An 18,566-nucleotide genomic window follows, 5' to 3' on the forward strand; every position below is an offset into this window, starting at 1 on the left:
GGTAGACCTGTTAGATCGAAAAACATTGTTTCTCTAAAAGGAAAGACAAATAATCAAACAGATATCAATCATGATGATCCTAAAATGAATAAAAAATCCACACCCTTTAATATTCCTCTAGAATAGGTTATGGTCTCTGAAGAGAGTTAAGCCCCTGAAGTGATACAAACTTCTAAAGTGTTACAAAATCCTGAAGAATATGAAAATGGTAATACTAAGATATTTTTAAATTATGTTTATACACGAGAATTGTGAAACCATGAAATGGTTAACATTGATGATATATTCTTATTTGTAGTAGCTACTAAAATTATGAATAATGATGATTTTGAATCAACTATTGAAATTGAATTACAAAGATCATTATACAAATTAAAACAATTCGAACATATGTGGTACAATCGTCTCAGTGAATATTTGAAAAAAGGAGTTATGTGAATGACCCTATATGTCTATATGTCTTTATCAAAAGGTCAGAATTGAGTTTTGCTATTTAGTAGTTTATGTTGATGATATGAATTTAATTAAGACTTTTGAATAGTTCTCAAAAATTGTTGAATATCTAAAAAAAGAAATAAAAATAAAGGATTTGGGGAAAACAAAATATTATCTTAGCCTACAGATCGAGCACAATTCAAATGAAATACTTATCCATCAATCAACATATATTGAAAAATTATTAAAACATTTTAATATGGATAAGACTTATCCTTTGAGCATTGTAATAATTGTTCAATCTTTTGATTCAAAAAATTACTCATTTCATCCAAAAGAAGAAGATAAAAAGACACTCGGTCCTAAAGTATCGTATCTTAACATCATTAGAGTCTTATTATATTTAGCCTAATGCACTAGATCGGATATATCCTTCGTAGTCAATTTATTGGTCTGATTTAGCACTACACCAACCCATCGTCATTAAAATGAAATCAAATATATACTTCGATAACTATGCAGGACTAAAGATTTGAGATTATTCTATTTTGTCAAATCCTCTAAAAATCTTAATTTGGTTGGATATGCAAATACTGATTATCTTTCTGACCCCTCATAAGGCTCGCTCACAGACAGAATTTTTTTTATTTATAATGACACAATGATATCTTGGCACTCTACCAAACAGACTTTGGTTGTAATGCCTTCAAATCATTCAAAGATTTTAGCTCTTTATGAAGCCAACCGAGAATGTATATGGCTACAGTCTGTTATCCATCATATTCGGAATACATACAGTCTTCCTTCTACAACAGACACTTCTTTCATATTATATGAAGACAATGCAATATGTATTGCCCAAATTAGAGGTAGATACATTAAAGAAAACAAAACCAAACATATCTCTCAAAAGTTTTTTTACACCCATGAACTCTAACAGAGTAAAAAGATTGATGTCAAACAAATACAATCTATTGAGAATCTTACAAATTTGTTCACCAAGACATTATCGACATCAATATTTGAAAAGTTAGTGTATAATATTAGTATACGACAACTCAATAAGTAACCAAATTAATTTCATTATAAAAAGAGAGAGTATTCATCAAGAAAGGCAGATCTTTTTAAGTTTATCACATTTTAGATAAAATATGTATTATACTCTTCACTAAGTTTTATCTTACTGGGTTTTCTTAATAAAGTTTTTAATAAGATAGTTTACGTATGTCAAATGTCATTTTACAAAACATTAAATAATTATGTTTTTTTGTTTTAGTTTTTATTCCACTAGGTTTTCCCTTATTAAGATTAATACAATTATCTATAAGTGATATAAATCCAAGAGGGAGTATCATGTATATAAATGAATTTCTATAAAAATTATTTACTTAATGTTAATTCATTTAAATCATGGTGGCTGCATTATTGTTCTGGAGAACGAAAGTCTTGGTGAGGATGGAAAAATGAAGAAAAACATTTAATGCTCTTTTTGGGATTGAGCTAAATATCTTGGAGGTGTTGCTGAATATTTTTGTATAAAAACGCCGCCGTCTCTCACACTTGCATATACTTAATTTTCCCTATTAATAAAAACGCTTACTCACTTTCTCAACTCACTCTCTCAATTTGTGGCTTCGGTATCTTTCTCATATTTTCAATATATATATGTGTGTTTGTGCATGTGTGTACTTACTTTTAATACATAATTCATATACACAAATAATATATAATTACATGATTAAGTGATTTAAATTAAAAATAAAATAATACTTAATCACATAATAATATATTATCTATGTATATGAATTATATACACAAAATAGCTACACATTGCTACATATATATCTGCTTCACATACTTAATAAAGATGAGCTCGAAACAGCATCCAGATTCTAAGCAAAGATGGTCCACCTTCTTATTACACTTAGGCCACCTGCAATTATCAGAGACTAAAGAAGAATTATTTACCATATGCCCACTATGTAAAGAGCAACTCTCCTGCATCAATTTATAAGGGGTTTACAGATCATGAAGCTTTTGGCCGCCATAAGGTTTCTTTTTATCACTAATTTTGCAGCTATGGCATAAATGATACAAACTTGAAACCAAGTCCCATGACAGCTTCTGTTTTCAATGAAAATCATTATAAACCCGTCTGATTATAGGTCATCAAAATTTTGAAGCTTCACCAAAGTTATTGCTAGTGTACCTCTGCAAAGATTCAGCAGGTTTGATGTCTCAAGTTGGTAGTCCAAAATTTCCGAATTTAATTGATGAACACTCTCCACATCTCTTGGCTTGTCAGCTCAAGGGACTCTTGAGGTATCTTTCAGTTCTATGATTTCAAATGTAAGGCTTGTCTTCGGCTCCATTGTTTCATTTCTTGATTACCTGAACAGAAGAATACAGTAATTGGAGCACAAACCAACAAATTTTGACCAATAGACACTGATATAAATCTGTGTTTTATATGTTCAAACATGCCACACAAAGTAGCCTTCTGTAACAGATCCCAACCTATCTTTAAGAGTGAGAGCCAGCTGTACCACATTACCTGCAAATTTTAGAGAAGGCAAAATGATTTTCTGATAGGAAAGGAAAAGACAACGTAGAAAACTTTCTTGTTGATTTAGTGAAAAGAAAGAGCTGTTGCTACAAGATTCAGTCTAGGAACATCTTTGTTTCTTTGAATTGGTTCTTTTTCTAGTTGAGATGGAACTAGCAGGCAACTTATTCTGCTTAAATTTCTGAACCATAGTGTACACCTGGATCGGAAAGAAAGCTTTAAGGATCAGCGGCAAGCAAAATCATCGACATCAAAGAAAAGTTAAATATAGAAATTGAATATGTAAGAAAAAACATATCTAAATTAACACCATATTACTCTCTGAATTTTCCATGTAAATCCCTTTAAATTCTATAGAAGATTAGTAGTTAAGAAAAAATGACTTCAAACAATCTTGTTTTCTTTGATCCCAACTCCTACACAAAAGAAGATTAACGTACTAGAAAGGCAAGCGGGTTATCCGCACATCACTACTTCATACTACTGTGTAATTTCTCATTAATTTGATTAGTTTAGTTAGCACATTACCTTCCTTACTCCTGATGTCAATCCCATGCTTGAAAGTGCATTGCTTTCCACACATTTCCAAGTCATAGCTCCTTTGTCTTGTTTCTCAAACCAGTCATTCCTCCCACCTTCATGCCAAAAAATACCCCAACAAGGATATAGACAAAATGAAAGGAAAGCAAATTCATACATTTATTCAACTTAAATTTGAGAATTTTTGTGTACAAATTTCTAAGACGGTGAGAAAAAGGAGGAGGAAGTAATAAGGCTCATACCTTTAAGGCGTAATATCAACAACTCCACATGAATTTTAAGACGAATGTGAGAGAATATATGGACAAATTCTCCAACATCTTCTCTCAAAACTATGCTACAATTCTTTTGGGGATCAAGATTGAATGACTTCTTTAAAAAGCTATCAATGGCTTTCCTCCTCCTAGTTAAGTTAGATTCTTCTTTCAAGATGATAGATGGGAACTCCCAAAGACCAGCAAGCAAACCTTCATCTGGTCTTTTTACAAGAAGAAATACACTGTTAGGTTGTTTTTCCTCAGATTCATCTTCAGCTTCCAATATCTCCACAACACAAGCAGAAGAAATATCATGCCTCTGTTTGGTTTTTACCACCTTAATCGGAAAATCTGTGACCAGCACTGAGTTATTATATTTGGACATAGATAATGCACGACACTGGGCTGAAACTGGACAGGACGTGCAGTCTGGGTTCAAAGGAGTGCAGATCACTGCACCAAGTTCCATAAGAGATTGGTTGAAATCCCCAGGCCAGCAAGGATCGACAAGTTGAGCAGCTAGCACCCTGTTCAATAATTATTTAAATGCAGTAAATGTGAAGAGAGCTTTGATAAAAATCATGGTGCTATTTTCAAAATGATCACAATTGGCAGAATGCAACACAAATAAAGATACCATTTGAGCATAAGCTTTGTAGGTATAAGCCGTGACAAAACTTCATGCAAGAAGAAGAAAGCATACAACAAATCCCCAATATTTGTGAGCTTAGAAATGCTACATGTCATGCAGACAGGAATCAAAGAGAAACCAGGTCACAGTAAAACCGCTAAAAGGAGGGGGAGTGGGTTGGTAATATGAATTGTAGTGCTCATCCATATCATCATATTAGAGTACCATGACGTTAATTAAAACAGAGAAGGAGGATATGTGAAAATAAAATTTGAAATTGTTCAAGCATAAAGATCAAAAAGCAATGAAATAAAAACTAAAACAATCAGGAATGCTCACCAAAATTTCTTGACGGTAAGAGAGTCTTTTGGATTAGCAGAAATGGCCTTCTGTCTTGAAAGCACCCTTATAACATTTCCATCGACCACAGGCACCACCTGAAATAGAAGTCTCAGTAATATTTACCCTTACATAATTAAGGAAAGAATGCAGAACCTGCTAACCTCTTTGAATGCGATAGAGGCAATTGCTCCAGCCGTATAGTTACCTATTCCTGGAACCTTCCGTAAGGCAGAAACTGTACTAGGAAACCCACCTCCCTCAGCAACAATCATCTTTGCTCCCTAGAATTATGCTTCACCGTTAAAGCCACGGAAATAAGTTCTAGGCAATAAAAACTCCATGTTAAGTGCATGGCTTTCCCCCATTCCTCCAAAATTTCTATCTTGCATTTTTAATATCCCAGAACATCTAACCTATGTCAGCTCTGATTCTCTAGCAAAGCAAGGTTTTTGATTTTGAATTTACAAACAGAAATCAAGCCCCTTTCCACCCTGGTATGGTTGAAATTCAATGCCCAGATCTCTCGAGCAAAGCCAAGAGATCCAACTACCTAAACTAACCAGTAACTACATCTAAAAACGCATGATCACAAAATCAGGCATCAAATTTCCATACAAAAGATCTCAAGTAACAATTTTTTTCTTTTTTTTTTTTTTGACAGTTAGCCATAAAAATGTTACAATAGCTGTTGCTTTATTAAATTATTCTCACAACCAGGACAATTCAAATAATCACTATAACATGAACAATAATCAAGTGTTTTCAACCATCCAAATGAAAACTTCAAAAGGCATTAAATCAAAGCCAAGAACCACCCTCACCTCTAACAAAAAACGTGCCCGTCTGTAATAACCCAAACCTGCCCACATCTCATTTACTTCCTGCACATAACATGAGCAACAATGTTAATGCACAAAGAATATTAAAAAGAAAAAAAAAATTCACCATAACAAGATTACCCAACAAGAAAAATTAGAAATTTTTCCTTTTTACCAGCATTCTCAGAAACAACACTCTACAAAAAAGGGGAAAAAATCACCCTTTCACAAAGACAAAAATACCCAACAAGAAGAATCAACTTTTATTAATGTACCTCAAGAGAGGCCTGAGAGAGGTGATAAATGGTGGGCCATTTCTTCATCCAACGGTTGTAATACTCTATAACAGTCTGAACCCTGGTTTGCTGCAACATGACTTCTGATACCCACACACCATATGCTCTCCTTTCCTTTTCAATATCACTTTCACATGCACATTCACTTTCTTTTTTGTATCTCCAAGGAAGCTCCCTCTGGTTCTTGTCGTACCATTGTAACAAAGATGTTCTTATCTTTTTCACTTCTTCATCGCTAAACAAATCTTCAATGTCTTTTGGGTTGTTCATTGTTAGATTGAGAAGTGAGCTCTTTCGTATCAACGGGGCGCCATTGGTTAAAGCTGCAGGTGAAAAGTTTTTGAGTTCAAAACTCGACCACGCACAAAACAGGGGCTTTTGCGACTTGACAAGTGAAGGGTTTGTATTCATTAGCGTTTCTCTTGCGTTTGATCGAGGACCTTTGTCGTCCAAAGTAATTATCAATAATTGACTTGTCGGATGTTATGCAAGGAGTTCTATAGACATTTCAATTAAATATTTGAATTTTATGAGTGGTTATCTAATGTCGCTCTTCTTGTCTTTTACATTTTTTGGGTTAAATCTAAAGCCATACTTTATTATCTGCAGTCATAATAATCCCCCTTATTCTTAAAAGGCCACAGATGTATAGTTCATAATATGATGCAATGCAATTATATTGTTTCCAAAGTTCTGTATTTATTTTCCTGTATTATGACTATAATCTATAATGGTTATTTATCTATAATGTTTATAAAATAATGTTTTCAAGTAACTCAAAATAATGCCAGCTACAATCTGTTGTCACAGGGCCAATTTTTCAATGCGCCAATGGCACTAATACACCCGTGATGCATCCAAGCTCTCCCAAACTTGGTTCAACAATACTTCAACTGCGCTTAAGGTTTCGCGACTAAAGTTTGAATCGACAATGCTACAGTATGCTACAGGGATGTCAGTGCAACCAACTTTGCAACGACAAGACAATTATCAAGCAATAAAACATGATGGTGCTCAAGTGCACTTAATGGTATCAAGTAAATAAAGAGATAAAGTTTACAGGAAATTTTCCAACCTTTTTATTGATTAACCATAATTTTTACAAAAGGATCATTACATGTATACCCACTCACTCACAAGTGTTTCTCTCAAAAGATGTTATACATGAATGAAGGCTCAAGGCCAACATTTATACACAAAGAAAAGATAAGATAGACAGCTGGGATTGATCTTGTAATCCCCCCAATCTCTCAGCCAACTTGGAGAGATCCCAGCATTCTCTCCATGATTTGCTCAAAGTTCTGTATTTATTTTCCTGTTTTAGACTAAAATCTATAATGGTTACTTATCTATTTTGAAATATAAGAAAAGGGAACTTTGTTTATAAAATAAAGTTTTCAACTCAAAATAATGCCAACTATAATCTGTTAGTGTTTACATGTAACACTCAGAGTTTACACTAACAAATAAATAAATCCTGACATTTGTTCTCTAAATTTCTTAATGGGAAGGGTAAAATTGGACGACTATTGTATTCCTCATTACACATAAATTTAAAAAGTCCCAGACTACAAATTAACAATGATGCTACTAGCAGTTATTACAAAATTGTGAAGGGAATCATTTAATTTCCACCGATACAGCTATTTTTAGAACAATAAAACCATTACACGAATAGACCAAAAAAAGTTACTAATTTGTCAAGACCTGTTGCTGGGAATGCCAAGCAAGAACATCTTTGTATGCTAGGTTCCCACCAAATATATCTAAAGCACTGCCAACAGTAATATCCACCCGCCCCATACCCACCGATTTTATCTTCTCCAAATCGCCCATTGTCGTCACACCACCGGCATAAGTCACAGGAATCTACCATCAAATACCCACATGCATCACCAAATTATACTTGTATAAGATTGAATCTGAAGGCTAAGTTAAACAAGGGTAACAGTCTTATGGAGATGGTAACATCAGGGAAAATTAGTGTTGACAGAATAAAGAGACAAAGCTATCCAAAGCATTCAGAAAATATTCAGGCAGAAATGCAAATATAACAAGATATTCTGTGTGACAAATAGGAAATATGAATATAAACACAGCTTCAAAAGTAAGTTACCCACCGGTGAGTGCCTGCCAAGCAATGCCACAAGCTCTTCATCAATACCGAGCCTACAATGAATGAAAACTTGAACTCAGAATTTCCTAAAATAATATTTTGACTTGAGATGACCATATCCTTGTAAATTACAGTCTAAAATCTGATTTGTCCTTCAGTTTTTCAAAAAACAACTAGCTTAAAGCCAATTGATTGGCAGCAATCCAAACCCCAAAATAAAAAAAATTAAAAAAAGCAGCAATGTAGCACTTACTTTTTCCCTTCAACATCAACACCATGGACCAAAAATTCATCTGCATAACGGGCAAGAAAATCTAACACATTTTCATCAAGATATACATCACTGAATTTCTGCCATCTATCAGTGACAATTGCATATTTACCATCCTGCAAGTCAAAAAATTAAAAAAATACAATGCTAAGGAAATAGAAAGTTGAAGCTAAAACTTTCATATGTCAGTTAACATGATAAAGTAGAGTCCCTTAACAGAACTGGCTTTATATATATGTTCAACCATTATGTCAATATCTCTTCCAAACATCCATTATTTTTTATACCCTGTTTTGCATAAGAGAACCCATCCCCTTAGCATTAATGTGGTTAAGTAACCACAAAAATTCCACAAGTATGCCATAACGTCAATATATCAGTGGTTGAATATGTTATGCATATGCCTAATTCGCTAATGACTCGTATATTATCATTCCATACCTTCTTTCGACAACTAAGGTCCAATACAAGTCTCTGCTTACCAATGACATTGACAAGATCTTTAAGCCTTTCAAGGTCCATTTGACCATTGCTAAATACATACTGTAATAAACCACAGAAGAATGTAAATTAATAAGTACTCTATGGAAATATATAACATAAGAGTTATCCTCTACACAAAATAACCTGAAAAGCCATAATATTAATAAAGATTAAGTAAGACTAATGCAGAAAGATATATGAAATGAAACATGTTATGATCTTCCTAGGATATTTCTTAACCTCAATATCAAAGTGTTATTACAGTTGCATCCAGCTTGAGCACACGTGCCAAAATTTATAAAATTAGGAAGAAAAGCAAGTAGAAAAAAAAAAAACATTGGAATTTAATTGCCCCTCAATTTCAACATAGATTTTAGATTTGCATGTTGTGTAAATAAGAAAGACAAAACAGGAAGAGGCATATCAACTATCAAATTTAAAACTGCCAAAGAAAAATAGAAAATAGCAACATACTGAAGTAACAATAACGTGGCTGGCTCCCTCCTCAATGTAACTCAAAGCGTTGTCCGGATTAATCCCACCTCCAACTTGTAAATTGCCTAGAATATTCCAGTCCTCACAGTAAGTTCATAAGAGGAAAAATCTGTAAGTTCTAACATATTCTTCACAGGAAATACAAAAAGAGGGTTTATGTTATTTTTTTCATGGAAACAGGCCCAGAACACGTCTTTCATTGCTTGATGATTGCATAAAACATATATCATATGTGATCAATTTTCTTTACAAAAGAGATACAATCTCCTGTAAATACTAAAACCTGAAAACAGTTTGATACAAGAAAAAGTAAGAAATTCAATTTCTCAAAGGGTAAATAGGTACCAGGATAGGCATGAAGTGCTTCAATGGTAGCAGCTTTACTTAAATGGTCAGCTCCAATCATGATAAGATGGCCACCAGTAAGCCCATCTTCCTTGTACATATTCGCAAACTCTGCAGCGGATTTATCAGATACAAAATTCGTTACAAGCTTTGTCCCATCATCATTTGAATCCCTAAGTGTTGACCCAACAATTTGTTTCACTTTCCCCTAATCAAAATGACTCAAAAACTGTAAGCCAATCAACAAAAAAGAGTTAAAAATTTAGTAAGGTTGGAAATTACCTTGTGTATGTCAATGCAGGGACGGAATCCAACTGCGCATCGAACGGTGCGGCGCCAAACATTCTGGAGTTTAATCTTTGATGAGCCACTGAGTTTTTTGTTAAGGAATATTTGGTTTGGAGAAGGAGAAACTATACCTCGTAGTGAGGCCATTCTGAAAGGAGACTGATTTTGGAACAACGGAAATTGAAATGAAAAGGATTTTATTTGTATAAAATAATTTCAGGTTTGGCTTCAATTTACAGAAGCGGCTGAAATTTTTTTCTGGCGGAAGAGGGGTTTGAAGAAGCTTTTACAATGAAAAAAGAAACTTAGGTTTCTCTAAGTTACTTTCTGTTCTAAAAATATTAGAAATAACAAGTCCAAAAGACTTATTTCCAGCCAAGCCAAGGTTTTACTCCGTTGACAGTGTGTTATCTGCTACCACTTAAAAATTCGAACCCTTGCCTGTCAATTATTAAAAAAATCTTATTAGCGATAATAATAGTAATATTTAAAAAATAAAATTTTATTTTTTTCTTTATTTAATTTCAAAAATTAATAAATTCTTTCTTTTAATTTGAAGAAATTATATTTTTTCTTTTAATTACATTGACCCTATTTCATATACCAAAATGAAATTGATTATAATTTTTAGTATTAAATGGAAATAACCAAAATTACTAGACCAAAAGTTGCTTCCACCAAAGATTAGGTGTAATCTCAAACTTCTTTTTTCCAATTTTTAAAAATTTAAAGTCTTACTTATAAATAAAATTATTAAAATTATTAGTTAAAATTTAGAGTAAAACGGTTATTTAATAAAATAATTTAAAAACTAAAGTTTTATTACATTCTCTCTTCCCAAAGTTTAAAAATCTAACTTATTTCTAAAGTTTGAAAAGTAACAATTTCACCCTTAGAGTTTTGAAACCATCATAAAAAATGGTACCATCTTTGGCCACAATCGTAGTTTCTACCCATGTTTGCCCTCCCACCCAAGCTATATCTCTCTGTTGACTTGTTTCCACTTATCAATTAAAGTGATTAACTCTGACGAAGACGATCTCATCTTCGTTGTCTTCGTCTAAGATCTCAGATGAAGACAATATCTTCATCTAATTCGTTTGAGATGAAGACACTCAACAAATACGATTTCGTCTTCGTCAGAGAATATCATTGTCGTTGGTGGGTGAGAACAAGTCGGTAGAAAGAGATAAATTGAGAGAGAGAGTCAATGCAATCGGAGATAATGAACTTCGTCATCTCTAACCATGGTTTCAAAACTTTAGGGGCGTACTTCGCTGTCTCCAACAAGTACCCAATTTTTGGTTTCAGTTTCTATTCGGAATCAGCCTTCCCTTGGGTAGATTCTGATTCCAATTTTACAGAATCAATTCGTTCCAATTTCACCTCTTAAAGAACCTAAACTAGAATCGAAATTTAGGGATAAAAGAGATATATATATATATATATATATATATATATATATATATATATATATATATATATATATATATATAAATAAAATTATGGAAATATGTTCAAAATGCCATTAACATTTCCAAAAACTTTGTTAACAAATAACTTTGAAGTTGAATTTTAATTATTGAAAAACGTCACCTTGTGGCACCAACCAAAACTTGTTATCTGCAGTGATATAATTAACTTGTTGGGTGAATTGTAAGCAATGAGGGGAGGTTGTTAAAAGAGTGTGGATATGTTTGATGTTGGAGGAAAGAGTGGAGAGTTGAAGAGTTTGCTACATGGCGACAAAAATGATAGCCCCCTAAAATGAGTGGGACTAAGTCCTTTGCCCGTTAAAAAATCCTAAAATAAAAAATTTTTAATTAGCCCTTTAAAATAAAAAATATCATTAAACCCCAAAAATTGGATAATTCCTCAGCACCCCTACCGTGCAGCCCTGCGTGTCTAGTGTTGTAAACCTTAGAAGGTTTGAAAACCTGTAAAAACACTTCTCATCTTCAACTCTTCTCACCATGCGTGATTTGCCCAGTGACTACAAATCATGCATGATCGAATCGCCTCCAATTATAATTATCAGTATCTTATGATACACAATACATATTATAAGTACAATACGATATAAATAAAAAATGGTACATATCATGAGATATATTGAATTAATACAATATAGTAGACGTATCGTTTGAATTAACACAATATAGTAGATGTATCATACGATACAATACATATTATTAATATAAATCGATATATTTTTTAAAGAAAATGATAATGTAGTATAAGAAATTTTAAAATTTTAAGGATGTTTGTGTTATTTTTCAAAATAATGACACGCCAATTTGATTTTTTTATTATTTTATTAATTTTTTATGAATTCATTTTTTAAAAATCGTATCATATGATATGATGCAATATTTGATACACAATATGAAAAATTACGTTTTTAATATATGATATGATATACGATTCACTACCATGTCACCAATCTCAAATGTTTGAATTCGATTTCATCATCAGTAAATTTATATACCTAATCTAACACAAAACCCCTAACAAATTTTATCCAAAACGCGAACTATTCAAACTATTTACGAAAATTCTAAACTAGAAATACCAAACCCTAAAATGCCCAAAATCTACACCAATATCTTTAGATCTCTACACTAAAAGGTATTAAATATGATAAGAAATAATTTAATAACCTTTGAAGTCATTTTTGTGGTAACAAATCTGCCCAAAAAATGGTGAAATTTCACGGTATTGGGTGTGTGAGATTCATATAAACATATGGGGGTGGGAGTGTGAGTTTGCAAATCTGAAATTGAATTTAAGAATCTTTTATATACGTGAGCATTTTTGTTATTGTGCATACTTTTGGTTTTATTCATTTAACATTACAAAATTGATTAATTACGATTAATTTAAGTTAATTATGATTAATTTAATTAATTTCCCGTATAAATGACTTGCCAAGAAGATGGTTAAAATCATTAACCAGATTGATCATGAAAGCCCATGGTCATTTGCAAAAACTGTGCTAAACGTGGACAATAATCGAAGAACATCTCCAGAGGTGGACAAGGCCCATTGGCCAGAAACATTAACTATCGAAAGTCCACCTCCAGACTAACAGAGCTCTGCAGACTCCAAACTCCAAAGTTCCAAATATAATGGAGGGCAGACACACTAAACCAACAGTCACGAATGTACGTGGCAAGCATCTACCCGTCCATTAAAAATAACAAATGAAGACTCCACATTCAGATAAAGTATGTTTTCTAATCTTTCAGTGATAATGCAGTACACATCATGGTGAGTTGGTGATTGTTATTTCTTGTAGTTTAATATAAATGAAAACGATTTTGACGATATCAAATATTAATTAAAGATTGTTTCCTTGGTTATTATATATTTGGAGTAAGATAAGAACTAGGTCTGAAAGTGAAAAAAATCACTGGAGGCAGAGAAGGGTAGTAACAAGAATTAAGCAAAATGGAGGTGGGTTTTCTTGGTTTAGGAATAATGGGAAAAGCCATTTCTATGAATCTCCTTCAACATGGGTTTAAAGTTACTGTGTGGAACAGGAGTTTGTCGAAGGTATTTTATTTTGAGAAACTTAGTGTTTTTTTGTGTCAGTTGTTAACTTTGTTTAGATCTTGCAAAGAGTTTGTTGCTTGTTTTAGCGATATTGGAAATTGGGGTTATGGATTTATAGCCTATGGTAAACTAAAAGGGTTTTTTATTTTTCCCTTATAATTTTGTTTGACTTTTGGTGCTTTGTGTAGTGTAATGAACTTGTGGCACATGGAGCTACGGTGGGAGAAAGTCCGGCTGAAGTAGTTAAGAAGTGCAAGATTACATTTGGGATGTTGGCTGATCCTCCAGCTGCACTTTCGGTCAGTAACTTTGTGTGTTTTTGGTGTTCAGTGTTTCATTTTATGAGCTTAGGTTTTATATGATATTTGTTTTAACTGGGATGATGTGTTATGGTGATTCTGAGTAGGTTGTGTTTGACAAAGGTGGTATTTTGGAGCAAATTTGCCCCGGAAAAGGTTACATTGACATGTCAACTGTTGATCCTGAAACTTCTACAAAGATCAGCCAGGTTTGTGGTTTCCTGAGGTCATTTAGATTAGAAGAGTATTGATTCCGTGCTTGATTATTCAGCATATTAATATTGATTTTTTAAGGGTATGCTCTGCTGACAATTAGTCTAACTCTCACACAAGTGATGGGCTAGACAATAGGATTCAGATTAAGATTATCTTGAATTAGTTAAATTTGATGCAAAAACATTAGGAGGGAATTATTATTTATAAGTCTTCAAGTTTCAGATATTCTCTCAAGAAAAATGGCTTCTTGTTTTAGGTGTTTTGAGATACATAAACACTGTTGTTCATATCTCGTAGGGTTATATATGAATTGGGAGCTTAACTACGCACAATGAATTTTTCAATCTTTAATATGTTGCGTCAATGTTATGTTATTTTCTTTTGGCTATCTGGTAAATGCAAAAACGTGTGTAGAAACAGATTCCTTGGGGGTCACAGTCAATGGCAATTTCATTTTTGTTTTTGTACAATATGATTATATATGGTGGTAGTTCAGCTATCAAATGATTATATTTTGCAAGGATGAAGCAAACCAAAAAAAAAAGAGAATCTATTGAACATGAATATCTACAGGCAATTTCAGCTAAGGGTGGTCACTTCCTTGAGGCTCCAGTTTCAGGTAGCAAACAGCCTGCAGAAACTGGTCAACTAGTAATTCTTTCAGCTGGGGAGAAGGTAAGATTCAATGCACCATTTTGCCTCGCTCTGCAGATATGCAATCCATTATTGTTTTGAGTGGTATTGTGCTTATAAAATTTTGACACTATATATTTTCCAAATTTTTTTCTTTTGAACAATGCCCTATGAAACTCAGTTGGGTAACCATTTAAACTTACTTTTGTCATACAAGTGATCCACTTTTCCTGTCCAATGAAAATAAGGAATAAAACAAGTGGGTCTAAAGGGTCAGAGAATTCACTTTTGTTAACACACTACCATGTGCTTTCATGCAACTCTTGAATTTTGGCCAAGATGAAGCTAGAAATAGATTCTAAATTTTTCTAATACTTTTAGAAGACTACAAATGTTTTCTTTCTATCTGATAATGCTGACTGTATCATATATGTATTTCTAATGTAGGCACTCTATGATGATGCAATTCCAGCTCTGAATGTAATCGGAAAGAAGTCTTTCTTCTTGGGGGAGATTGGAAATGGAGCGAAAATGAAACTTGTTGTCAACATGATAATGGGCTGGTAATGATTTTTTTCAAACAAATGTAATTTTTAATTTTCAATGAGCCAGCACGAAGTTTTTGGTATAGTAATATATTAGATGGTAACATCCTATTATGCTTGTATTTTTAGTTTTATTTCTTTCAGCCTGAGAAATCATGATTTAACAACCTAAGCCTTAGATTACCTGACTGTGACTATGGAATAATAATCCTCAATCCTGGATAATTTTGTTATTGAAACAAGTTACTTGGCTTGCTGCAGAGTAGGCAGAATGATAATATCCAGTCTCCATGAAGTGGAGAACTATTCTTACAACGAAATTTCTTTTCAGATACTTGCAGATTGCTAATAACTTTGAAATTGGCAAACAATTTGATTTTGTGCTATAAAATTTACACGAAGCACAGCCTGCTAACAAATTTCCAAAGACTTTATTTATTAGTCATTGGTGTTGTATCTTTGAGTACCATCATTTTGAAGTGTTTTGAATAATAGTTTTATCTATTTTGTTCATTGCAGTATGATGAATGCATTTTCTGAAGGGCTAGTACTGTCAGAAAAGAGTGGACTAGACCCTCGCAGTTTACTTGAAGTACTGGTGAGACAGTTGCTCAGCACTTCTGTGCTAATTTATATTGGTACTGAGCTAATTGGGATTAGTTAATGTTTTGCAGGATCTTGGTGGTATTGCTAATCCTATGTTCAGGGGGAAAGGTCCTGGTATGCTTCAGGGCAATCACTCGCCTGCCTTCCCTCTTAAACATCAGCAGAAGGACATAAGACTTGCTCTTGCTCTTGGAGATGAAAATGCCGTATCGATGCCAGTAGCAGCAGCTGCTAATGAGGTTAGTTCTTCTTTCAACTTCGTTATGACTATAATAAAAACTTATTAAGTATGCAATTGGGATGAAGATTTTGGCCAGAATACACGTGAATCTGATGTAAATATACCTTGTGTAGACTTACAAAAGGGCCAGAAACTTGGGATTGGGGGACCTTGACTTTTCTGCTGTTTATGAGGCCGTGAAGGGTCCTAATTGATCGCTTGAAGCCATACTTTGTGCTTAACAACTTCAAAGTTATTGCTTCTAATGTAAGGTGGCTCAGAGTTTCAACAACTGTGATGGCTGTGATCATTGAGATACAATAATTTCATGTAGTATGTTCTCGTTGGATTACTAGTTCCTTATCTCCGTGGCTGTGTAATGAACGTTTTTGATCAATGTGAAATTATAATCCATGATAGAATTATAAAATTTTCCCTGTTTTCGTTGAAATGATGCAAAGTAATTTCAAGCAATGTGTGTGAAGACAACAATGGGGATCCTCAAACCGTGAAGAGATTAAATTTCCTGATAATGCTCCCCTGGCCAAGTTACCACTAAAGATTGCTTTCCCATCTAAGGACTTGAAGGAGAGTGTTGAGTATTAAACTAGCTTTAAATTTGATATGTGCTTTTCTTTTTTTATTGGCTTCGAAGCCGAGTTGGGAGACAATCATTTCTAACCTTAAGCGGAACTCGATATTGAAGGGATTGCACTTTTCAATTTGATTTGCAAATGCAGGGTAGTTCAGATCCTTGAGGAGAAACTTTGGCTTTCCAAAATTAGTATCATTCAAGCTGTAGTTGTATAGCGTTGCCAGGTAATATTGCATATAATTTCATATACTAAACCGGGGTGTACAGCTTCAACTGGTCCAGATGGACTTGCTCATGCACATTCATATTGCATTCAATGGCCTAGCTGTAGAAGCAAGAGCTTAATGACATAGAATTATAGACTAGGCCATGTTAATAAGGGATTCTGAATGGTTAATGACACAAACAAGAGTTCCATCAACATGGAGGTTCAAGAAAATGCGCACGACTTTTGAAGAGCTCAGAGCTTCTCCACAGCCCAATTTCCCGCAAACTGGAGGGTATGCCAAGACATCCATTCGTGGGGCAGTCACATGCAAGCCCTGTAACATCATGTATATCATGACTTATAATACTACATGTAAAAATAAGTTAAAATTCATTTTTACCATTGTCCCATTGGGTAATAAATAATACAAAATGGAAACTTATGTAGGGGTAAATTTGTAATCCTGATATTTATTGATGAGCAATGTTATGTCCCTTTCGAGAATACAAATGAGTACATATATAATATGTTATCATATGATTAGATGTTACTTTATCTTTAATTCAAAATTATTTAATCATATGATAACACAATTCTCATTTATGTATTTAAAAGTAAGTACACATAATCTTAATATAGAGTAGAGATATATTAATTTTGATATCAAATTTCATTGCGCAAGATAGATAAGTGAAGGTTTTGCTTAATATGGAGGAGGAAGGTTTTAATAATTTCTCATAATTTAGTGATTTATGTTTTTAGAAAATAAGTAAAATGAGAAATGTGGAATAATAATAAAATAGCCATGAAGTATCACTTATACTGAATTAGAAAAATACCTTGGCAATACTCTTGTCAATAAATAATATTTTGTTTTAGATATATTCAAATCTAACATTTACTGCTAAAGTTTTTTATTTATGAATAATTATTTTATTGTATGACATAAGAAAAAAAAAAAAAGAGGTGTTTATAACATAGAGTGGATTTGAGCCTTAGTTGAGTTGATTCAAATTCATTATTTTGTTTGAACAAGTTAAATTCAAATTAAAACTTCAACTTAGTTTAAATGTGGGTCATTTACCTCTTTGATGATAATGTTTATTTTATCAGTAATATTATTTATTTTGTGGGAACTTTTTTAGAACATTCTATGTCGACTCAAATAAGTTTAAGTTGGGTATATATAGAATTAAATCAAATTCAAACAAACTCTAAGTTTGGTTTAACTTAGTTCAGTTAAAATTTATTCCTAATTTATGTCATTAAATTTGGATAAAAAGATGAAATTGTGTGGCGACAAAAGGTAATTGTTTGTAATTGAAACATCAAGATATAAGTATGTTTTCTAAACCTCTGAATTAATTCGAGATATCAGTAAAACTGGTTTGGTTGAACAATGTTGAATACTAAGAAATCTACGCAGATACTCATTTTTTTCACAATTACCCAAATCCACCCTATTAGGGGAGGATTCAATCTGAATTAAGCTTAAACAAAGATATGTTCAAACCTGAATCAAATCATGAAGGAGCTGGCTATGACGTGGGGAGGGGAGGAAAGTGATGTGGTAGCTGCTTGTATGATTAGGCTAATGTCGGTGTCATTAGTTTTTGTTTGGGTTCTTAATTCAGTCAAACATTAGATTTATACAAAGAGATATTTGGGTGTGTTTTTTTATGACAAAGAAAAGAGAAAAGAAAAGAGAAGAAAGACCGAAAAAAGAAAGGCAGAAGCACGAAGAAAAATATAAAATAGCTAATTTGAAAAATGAATTTGTTTGCATAATTAGAAATGTAAGTAATG

General features: G+C 33.0%; 3 protein-coding genes across 6 annotated transcripts; 1 reads left to right on the forward strand and 2 right to left on the reverse strand.

Moving 5' to 3' along the window:
• Positions 1–2,325: 2,325 nt before the first annotated feature.
• On the reverse strand, positions 2,326–6,338 carry LOC123196703 (adenine DNA glycosylase). Of its 3 annotated transcripts, XM_044610792.1 has the most exons (9): positions 5,865–6,338; positions 5,593–5,652; positions 4,933–5,052; positions 4,769–4,866; positions 3,784–4,325; positions 3,530–3,636; positions 3,092–3,200; positions 2,953–2,989; positions 2,326–2,826 (listed from the first exon to the last, which is right to left on the reverse strand). In XM_044610792.1, exons 1-7 carry the CDS (start codon positions 6,294–6,296, stop codon positions 3,102–3,104), a joined length of 1,458 nt encoding a protein of 485 aa, XP_044466727.1. In that variant the 5' UTR covers positions 6,297–6,338; the 3' UTR covers positions 2,326–2,826; positions 2,953–2,989; positions 3,092–3,101. The 3 variants fall into 3 exon arrangements, 1 of the variants encoding a protein (XP_044466727.1); XR_006497724.1 differs by lacking the exon at positions 2,953–2,989 and having other exon boundaries at positions 2,990–3,200; positions 5,865–6,337; XR_006497725.1 differs by having other exon boundaries at positions 2,326–2,559; positions 2,645–3,200; positions 5,865–6,337.
• A 1,051-nt stretch (positions 6,339–7,389) lies between these two features.
• LOC123196705 (1-(5-phosphoribosyl)-5-[(5-phosphoribosylamino)methylideneamino] imidazole-4-carboxamide isomerase, chloroplastic) lies at positions 7,390–10,243 on the reverse strand. 2 transcript variants are annotated; one of them, XM_044610793.1, is made up of 7 exons: positions 9,878–10,243; positions 9,596–9,803; positions 9,230–9,315; positions 8,714–8,815; positions 8,255–8,388; positions 8,006–8,054; positions 7,390–7,754 (listed from the first exon to the last, which is right to left on the reverse strand). In XM_044610793.1, exons 1-7 carry the CDS (start codon positions 10,028–10,030, stop codon positions 7,578–7,580), a joined length of 909 nt encoding a protein of 302 aa, XP_044466728.1. In that variant the 5' UTR covers positions 10,031–10,243; the 3' UTR covers positions 7,390–7,577. The 2 variants fall into 2 exon arrangements, with proteins under 2 accessions (XP_044466728.1, XP_044466729.1); XM_044610794.1 differs by having other exon boundaries at positions 9,596–9,706; positions 9,878–10,019.
• A 2,933-nt stretch (positions 10,244–13,176) lies between these two features.
• On the forward strand, positions 13,177–16,387 carry LOC123195468 (glyoxylate/succinic semialdehyde reductase 1-like). Its single transcript, XM_044609178.1, has 8 exons — positions 13,177–13,438; positions 13,627–13,737; positions 13,845–13,946; positions 14,527–14,628; positions 15,034–15,149; positions 15,651–15,729; positions 15,806–15,976; positions 16,092–16,387. The coding sequence occupies exons 1-8, from the start codon at positions 13,334–13,336 to the stop codon at positions 16,170–16,172; spliced, it is 867 nt and encodes a 288-aa protein (XP_044465113.1). The 5' UTR covers positions 13,177–13,333; the 3' UTR covers positions 16,173–16,387.
• Positions 16,388–18,566: the final 2,179 nt, after the last annotated feature.

Source organism: Mangifera indica, chromosome 14 (assembly GCF_011075055.1).
Source record: "Mangifera indica cultivar Alphonso chromosome 14, CATAS_Mindica_2.1, whole genome shotgun sequence".
Classification (NCBI taxonomy): domain Eukaryota; kingdom Viridiplantae; phylum Streptophyta; class Magnoliopsida; order Sapindales; family Anacardiaceae; genus Mangifera; species Mangifera indica.

Bases quoted from the DNA above. Each gene is read 5' to 3' on its own strand.
- LOC123196705 (XM_044610793.1), bottom strand. From the start codon at position 10,030: ATGGCCTCACTACGAGGTATAGTTTCTCCTTCTCCAAACCAAATATTC. The intron at 8,816-9,229 runs GTATGTTGCTAT...GGTTTATTACAG, and splicing joins GCCACGTTATTGTTACTTCA to TATGTATTTAGCAATGGTCA. The intron at 8,389-8,713 runs GTATGGAATGAT...TTTGACTTGCAG, and splicing joins ACCTTAGTTGTCGAAAGAAG to GATGGTAAATATGCAATTGT.
- LOC123196703 (XM_044610792.1), bottom strand. From the start codon at position 6,296: ATGAATACAAACCCTTCACTTGTCAAGTCGCAAAAGCCCCTGTTTTGT. The intron at 5,653-5,864 runs GTACATTAATAA...TGTTATGTGCAG, and splicing joins TCTCTCAGGCCTCTCTTGAG to GAAGTAAATGAGATGTGGGC. The intron at 4,326-4,768 runs GTGAGCATTCCT...ATTATTGAACAG, and splicing joins CTTACCGTCAAGAAATTTTG to GGTGCTAGCTGCTCAACTTG.
- LOC123195468 (XM_044609178.1), top strand. From the start codon at position 13,334: ATGGAGGTGGGTTTTCTTGGTTTAGGAATAATGGGAAAAGCCATTTCT. The intron at 13,439-13,626 runs GTATTTTATTTT...TGCTTTGTGTAG, and splicing joins GGAACAGGAGTTTGTCGAAG to TGTAATGAACTTGTGGCACA. The intron at 15,730-15,805 runs GTGAGACAGTTG...AATGTTTTGCAG, and splicing joins GCAGTTTACTTGAAGTACTG to GATCTTGGTGGTATTGCTAA.